This window comes from Camellia sinensis, chromosome 8 (genome assembly GCF_055761805.1).
Source record: "Camellia sinensis isolate YWXY chromosome 8, ASM5576180v1, whole genome shotgun sequence".
Taxonomy (NCBI): Eukaryota; Viridiplantae; Streptophyta; class Magnoliopsida; order Ericales; family Theaceae; genus Camellia; species Camellia sinensis.
The window spans coordinates 14333114-14340988 of NC_138968.1; the positions used below are offsets into that span (position 1 = coordinate 14333114).

The 7875-nt window shown below is 28.8% G+C and overlaps 1 protein-coding gene across 1 annotated transcript; it reads left to right on the top strand.

The window, feature by feature from the left end:
• Positions 1–1407: 1407 nt before the first annotated feature.
• Positions 1408–5367, top strand: LOC145797565 (uncharacterized). Its single transcript, XM_082884948.1, has 3 exons — positions 1408–1924; positions 2006–2141; positions 5364–5367. Exons 1-3 carry the CDS (start codon positions 1408–1410, stop codon positions 5365–5367), a joined length of 657 nt encoding a protein of 218 aa, XP_082741074.1.
• Positions 5368–7875: the final 2508 nt, after the last annotated feature.

A 7875-nucleotide genomic window follows, 5' to 3' on the forward strand; every position in this document is an offset into this window, starting at 1 on the left:
CATCTCAATCGACATTAAGGGCTGATTTGGGATCTTTAAAAAAAGTCAAAAAATTAAAAAATTATCAAAAAAATTAAAAAGTTATTACTATTAATCAAAAAAAATATAAAAAAATTAATATATATAATATTAAACTACAAATCAACTTCACGCCACTCTAGGTACTGACGTGAAAGAAAAAGCAGTGAAAGGAAAAAAAAAATTACATATATATATATTCACTAAGTTGGATGATAATGTTGGGCCCATAGGGGGCCCACCACGGGTCCCTTTTTGATAATTCGAACCGTTCAATATGTAGAACTCGTCTAATACTATATGCTTGTAAAAAATCATGTCTATTGAATATCGTTAACTATATGATCAAATCAGTTTTGTATAAAAAATAGATGGTGTTATAGTTAACAGTTGACAAAAAAAACTAGCACGATCAGATAGCTATCGATATCCAATCAACGTGCTTTTTTACAAGCATATAGTACTCGAAGAGTTCTACACATTGAACGGTTCTGATTAGCAAAACGGGACCCGTGGCGGGCCCCACGGGCAGAAGAACACCGTCCAATTAAAGTCCGAAAAGGAGGCAATCTTTTCCCATCTCCTAACTAGCCGACTGCACTGCCCAACTTGTACGGCCTACTTCATTAACTTCGCCTACATACTTATTTATATAATTTTTTAATATACATTTTTTCGTACAAAGTCAAAAAGTTAACCCAAACATCCATATTTTTTTCTCAACTTTTTAGTCTAAAAAGACAAAAAGTACACTTATTTAGAACACCCCAAACAACCGCTAAATCAGTAGACGGAAAATTATTATAAAATTGGGTATTGCTTTTTTATCTATAAAAAAAGTAATCAACAGTTGTTAGCAAAATAAAGAGTAATCAACATTTGTTAACAAAGTAAACAAATAAAATAAAGAATAATCAACACTTGTTAACAAATTAAACCAAATACAAGTAATCAACATTTGTTAACAAAGTAAACAAAAAACAGAGTAACTAACAAATTTTGTAATGAAGTCCAAAAGTTTAAAATTAAAAAAATAATAATAATAAAAAAAAACCGTAATTAACACTTTTTTAAGAAAACCAATAATTGAAGTATCAAGAGATAACAGTGTAATTATGTTGAAAGTGTTAAATTAATTGAATTTAAAAAAAAAAAAAAAAAAAAAAAAAAAAAAAAAAAAAAACTTTAGGGGAGGTGAGGGTAATGGTAATTTACGATGACATTATTGTTTTGGTTATAAATCTCAATTAGGAGACAAATGGTGTTATGAACCAAAGTGGCTACTTGTATTGGAAGCCTTGTTTACATTTGTAGTCTCTACGATTCTCGTGGTGGCCAACAGAAATTTAAGGTTCTGTTTCCTTGTTAAACCAGTGTGCGTGTGTATCCATGTTTAGGGGAAGGCTCCTCTTTGCTGCTGGTTACATAAGCCTTCTTGTTCATGTTATCTTTTGTGTAAATTGTTGTAATTCTTCTTCTTGTGGAGATATCCATAACATCACTTTCCCCTTTCGACTCAAATCCGACCCAGTTGATAATTGTGGATACAAGAATGTGAAACTTGAGTGCGAAAACAATCGGACAGTAGTATACTTGTTTTCTGGTAAATACTACGTGCAGGCCATCAACTACTATGAAACTGGCTTCGGCACCATCAGCCTGGTGGATGTGGGGATACAGAGGAATAATTGCTCTTCTCTTCCTCTTCATTCTTTAACTCCTACTAAATTTCCTAAAATAGGAGGTCCCATAGATTACTATATTTATCCAGAATCATTTGTAGCGTTAGTGAGTTGTCAAAAACCAGTGAAATCTCCTCTCTACATAGACACTACTAGTAATATTAGTACTGCTTTCTGTGAAAACAAAGGAGGACGAGGAGGAGGTGGAGAAGGAGGAGTCAGAGGTTCATCATCGTCGAAATAGCATTCATACGTTCTGGTCGGAAACCATTCTCTTGAAAGGCTCTATTCTCTTGATTGGTCAGATGTTGCAAACTTATGCAGCGTCGACATGCTTTTTCCGATGAGGTTGCGGCTTCCAGATGGTCGTTTAATAGAACGTAACATGACGAGCTTGTTGGAGGTCCACAACGCGTTGGCTGATGGATTTGATCTTGACTGGTCTGTCAACAACTACGAATATTGCAGACTTCAGGCGCATTGCTACTCCAATCATACTCAAAATTACACGGCCGCCGTTTGCCATGGTCTACGTGGGTTTTCGGAGCAAGGATCCTCTAGAGTGATTTTTCCCTAAAGTTTTCTAGAGTGTTACATTGTGTGGTTGAGATTTACTGGCAAGTCACATCAATTTTTCTGATGTGACTTGCCAGTAAATCTCAACCACGCAATGTAACATTCTAGGAAACTTTAAGAAAATTTCACTCTAGAGGATTCTTGATGGGGTTTTCGGCCTTTCTAGGTGCGTACGTCCAAGACACCCTTTTTTTTAATCTTATTTTATTATTATTTTTATTTTTATAATGAACATTTTATTATTATCAAATACAAAAATATGGAGAAATAATCTCTTATAACAAAATAAATATTGAGTTTTTAATTTTATCAATTTAAATCTTAATTTCTATAAAAAAAAAAAATCTCAATATAAGTTATTTGCTTATTTTTGTTAAGTAAAACTGAAAAAAAAAATGATATTTTAATTATTAAAATCAATGTAAATCTATATAAAATGTCTAAAATATTTTTTTCCACCAATTTTACTTATAAAAAATGGACAAATAATTTAGATTGAAAATAAATCAAAAGATTTAGAGTTTAAATTAATAAAATTAAAAATATACAATTTATTTTGTTATAAGGGTAGAACCCTGCCTTATTTTTGTAATTTTTTCAAATAATATTACATGGAGTTGCTTATAATTTGCATCTCTAAAAAAATGCACATGCTATACACTTTCATTATTTTTTTTTATAAAATTTCTTAACATGGATTATAACATGTCATAATTTTTCTCACCACAAAAGTTATTAAAACTTTTCTCTCCTTAAAATGTTATAACAAAAATTACAAAGTATCATAACAAAAATCACAAAGTATCACAATTTCACCATTCATAACTTTAAAATGCACACTATAAATTTATTATTTGTAACTTTACCACAAAGTATCATATTACTTATCACATTCATAACTTTCATTTCTTACCATATATACCTTTTTAGGGATGTACGCTATACATTTTTTTCAATATTACAATAAAATTCAATACACGTACCTACATACAATTATGAAAAGAAAAAAGAAAAAAAAAATCATCCTTCAATAACAAAACATAATGTATGCATAAAAACCCTCACTATGTGTATATGTGTAGAATTTATTTTGAAATAAGAAATTACACTTGAAAAGTAAGTTTTTCTATTCTACATATTAGTGATGAGCTGATATCACGCTTACAAAAATACAAGAGATACACATGGTGTATCTTTATTTGTAGCTATTCAAAGTTCTGCATAGTTTATTTGTACAAATTCAAAAACAAGAAGCTAGATGGAACTCATAATTTTGAAAAAATAGACAATACGAGGTTGTAAATTTAAATGAGGAATCAGGCTTTGGGCTCAACTAGTTAATTTCTACTAGTTCTACCAGTCTCATGTTCTCGTTTTCACATTAATATACTCTGTATTTTAAGGGGACTAGTAATGTTTTTGATCACTAACACTATTTATTCTTTCAAAAATGGCAGATGGGTTGAAACGTCACTTGAAGTGTAAGTATTCCCCTCTCCTCCATCTATGTCTGTTTCATTTCTAAGCAATCACATAACGTTTATTTCAAATTTTGTCTAGAAGAAAACACAAAAACCTCCCCTGCGCCGGACACAGCCTCCGTAATACTGATTCATTTTCTCAACTATTTCACAAATCCGTGTGAAACTTAAATTTTGACTTGCTTGATTTGATCATTCTAGAATTGTTTTAAAAATTTATAGTGCAAATTATCATTTTCACCCTCTAACTTTTATTCTTATGTTTTATTTTTTACTTATTTAAAATAGTCGGTGACAAAGAAACACATTAAAACAAGTGTGTATGTCCAAATCACCTTTTTTTTTAATCTTATATTATTTTTATTTTTATTTTTATAATGAACATTTTATTATTATCAAATAAAAAAATATGGAGAAATTATCTCTTATAACAAAATAAATATTGAGTTTTTAATTTTATCAATTTAAATCCTAATTTCTATAAATATAAAAAAAATCTCAATCTAAATTATTCGCTTATTTTTGTTAAGTAGAACTTAGCAAAAAATGATAATTTAATCATTAAAATCGATGCAAATTTATATAAAATGTCTAAAATACTTTTTTATGCCAATTTCACTTATAAAAAATGGGTAGATAATTAAGATTGAAAATAAATCAGTAGATTTAGAATTTAAATTGATAAAATTAAAAATGTACAATTTATTTTGTTATAAGGACAGAACCCAGCCTTATTTTTGTAATTTTTTCAAATAATATTACATGGAGTTGCTTATAATTTGCATCCCTAAAAAGGTGCATATGTTATACACTCCACTCCATTACTTTTTTATAAAATTTCGTAACATGGATTATAAAATGTCATAATTTTTCTCATCACAAAAGTTACTAAAACTTTTCTCTCCTTAAAATGTCATAACAAAAATTACAAAGTCATAACAAAAATCACGAACTATCACAATTTCACTGTTCATAACTTTAAAATGCACCTCATAAATTTATGATTTGTAACTTTACCACTAAGTATCATATTACATATCACAAACATTCATGACTTTCCTTTCTTAGCAGATACACCTTTTTAGGGTCGTACGCTATACATTTTTTTTTTCTATATTACAATAAAATTCAATACATGTACCTACATACAATTATGGAAAAAAAAAAAAAAAAAATTTATCCTTCAATAACAAAATATAATTTATGCATTAAAACCCTCACTATATGTATATGTGTAGAATTTATTTTGAAATAAGAAATTACATTTGAAAAGTGAGTTTTTCTATTCTACATATTAGTGATGAGTTGATATCACCCTAACAAAAATACAAAAGATACACATGGTGTATCTTTATTTGTAGAAATTCAAAGTTCTGCATAGTTTATTTGTACAAATTCAAAAACAAGAAGCTAGATGGAACACATAATTTTGACATGATAGACAATACAAGGTTGTAAATTTAAATGAGGGATCAGGCTTTGCGCTTAACTAATTGATTTCTACTAGTTTCTATCAGTCTCTTGCTTTCCTACTCACATTAATATCCTTTGTAGTCCAAGGGGACTATTTTTGATCTCTAACTATTTAATCTTTCAAAAATTGCAGCTGACTTGAAATATTTCTTGAAACATGGCTTGTGGAGTAAGTATTCCCCCCTCCTCCATCTATATCTGTTTCATTTCTAAGCAATCACACAAGGTTTATTTCGAATTTTGTCTGGAAGGAAACACAAAAAGCTCCCCTGGGCCGGACACCACCTTCATAATACTGATTCAATTTCTCAATTATTGCACAAATCTGTGAAACTTAAATTTGACTTGCTTGATTTGATCATTCTAGAGTTGTTTTAAAAATTTATAGTGCAAATCATCATTTTCACCCTCGGACTTTTATTCTTCTATTTTTATTCTTATGTTTTATTTTTTACTTATTTAAAATAGTCGATGACCAAGAAACACATTAAAACAAGAGTTTTGTTTTTTTTTTTTTTTTTTTTTTTCGGCATTAAAACAAGAGTTAGAAATCTGATACTTGATCAATGTAATTAGAAGATATTCAAAAAACAAGGGAACAAATTGTTTGCACTCCAAAATCCCAAGTTTTATTTCGATAATTTGAATAATTTATTTTGTAGAACCCTTCATGTATATTATTCACAAATTAAAAAATCTAATAATTACAATCTATTCAATTTATTTAAATGTCTCCAAAAAATAGATGATAAGTAAATTTTTTAAAATAGACTGTCTATTTTATTTTTATTTTTTTGTGACAAACACAATAAATTAAACAAGTTTGGATTATCAGATTGAATTATTATTATTATTATTATTATTTGGAGAGATGATATACATGCAAGATCTTACAAAATTGATGATTTAAATTGTCGAAATAGAACCTATGGCAGGTCTCACAAGTCCGAATAGCATCTGGATAGAAGGATAGTCCAGCCACAAAAACTAAGTGAAACTATGAGAGTGTAATTACCCTGGAATATACATTGGGTTTTTTTTTTTTTTTCTAAATAAAAAAGTATGGTATGCAGTTAATCCGCAAGATCATTTTGAAAGTACAAAATTTGTATTGTACAAATTGAAAAACAAGAAGCCAAATGGAACACTAGTTTGTAAAATTAAAGGAGAAATCAGGCTTTGGGAGTGACCTTTTATCTCCTAGTAGTTAATTTTCACTAGTTTCTATCAATCTCCTGCTCTGTTTTTTCTTCTTTTTTAATTTTTTTATTTTCTTGATGGGGGACTTATGCTCTGTTTTTCACCCCTTAATTGTTGTGCTTATGTGAAAATAAAATTCTAGTAAAATAATCATTTCATTTCACTTCATATCAATGAATCAAATATGAATAATGTTAGATTTGTCACATTTTTATATCACTTTTAATCTACCACATTATGTGCCAACACTTCATTGAAAATAGATACAATTGATAGGTCCTATTATCTACATTCCAAGGAAGAATGCTTTGGTCTCTAACACTCTTTATCTCTTTCAAAAAATGCAGATCAGTTGAGTAAAGACTTCATGTGTAAGTATGCTCCCTTCTGCATTCATATTCGTTTCAAAGTCATTACAACTATAAGAGAGTGAAATTTTTATTGCAAAAAATATTTGGGGATATATTCATGTTGTTGTGATGATAGTCATTAAAAATATGTTTTAAAAAGTCAAAAACATGGCTTTTAGTGACAAAAATTTGTAAATGTCGCTAATAAATGCATTGTAGTAACAAAATAATTTGATTCCAAAAAAAAAAAAATTGGAGGCAAATTTTGGTCGTAAAATGATAATACTAATGTTCAAATTCTGTTGCTAAAAATATAATAATGACACTCCTGACAACACAAATATTTCTTTCTTTCCTAACAAGTACTGTACTTTTATCTTTAAATTTTAATCTTTAAAATCTTAATTAATTGTAGTGAGCAATCACATAATATTTAATTCAAAAGTTGTTTGGAAGAAAACAATAAAAGCTCCTTATTCATTTTCAAAATTTTGTTGCTAAAAACTTTGTTTTTGACTTTTCAAAACAACATTTTAACAATTATTCTTGCGACAACAGGAATTAATATCTTTTGTAACAAAATTTTTATTTTTAAAGACCAAAAATATTAATTCCTAAAACTCTTATATGTTGTGGTGCAATTTTATCATACCAATGTTCAAATTGTTGGATCTCATCCGGTTACTTTTCTCATTCCTATCAAGAGGCTTTTGATCATTTTGACAATTAAGACTAATTGAATATTTCATTATGGTTAGTTTTAAGGCGGTGTGTCTTTAAAGTTCCAGATTCATCGATTGATCCTTCGGAGTGTCCATGTGAGTTCCTTTTTCGTTTATGGATTTTAGTTTAATTTATTTGTAATTTTTCTTCATGTCGGCTGATTTTTGTTTAATTTTTCTTATAGTTCATAATTGGGGTTACGATCTCAAAATCACAGGTAAATTACTCCCCTTTTTAATTGGAAAAAGTTATTTTGTCAATTAATTTTGAGGTGGATTAGGATTGGGCACCGACCTGATGGGCTGTCAAGCTTGTGTTTTTTAAGACTTAAGATTGATATTTAAGCTCACAAAGTTGGGTTAGGATGACTTT

What these genes read in the sequence shown, in the direction of transcription:
- LOC145797565 (XM_082884948.1), top strand. Translation starts at nt 1,408, where the DNA reads ATGTTTAGGGGAAGGCTCCTCTTTGCTGCTGGTTACATAAGCCTTCTT. An exon ending in TGGAGAAGGAGGAGTCAGAG is followed by an intron (nt 1,925 to 2,005) that starts GTTCATCATCGT and finishes TTGATTGGTCAG; the next exon opens with ATGTTGCAAACTTATGCAGC.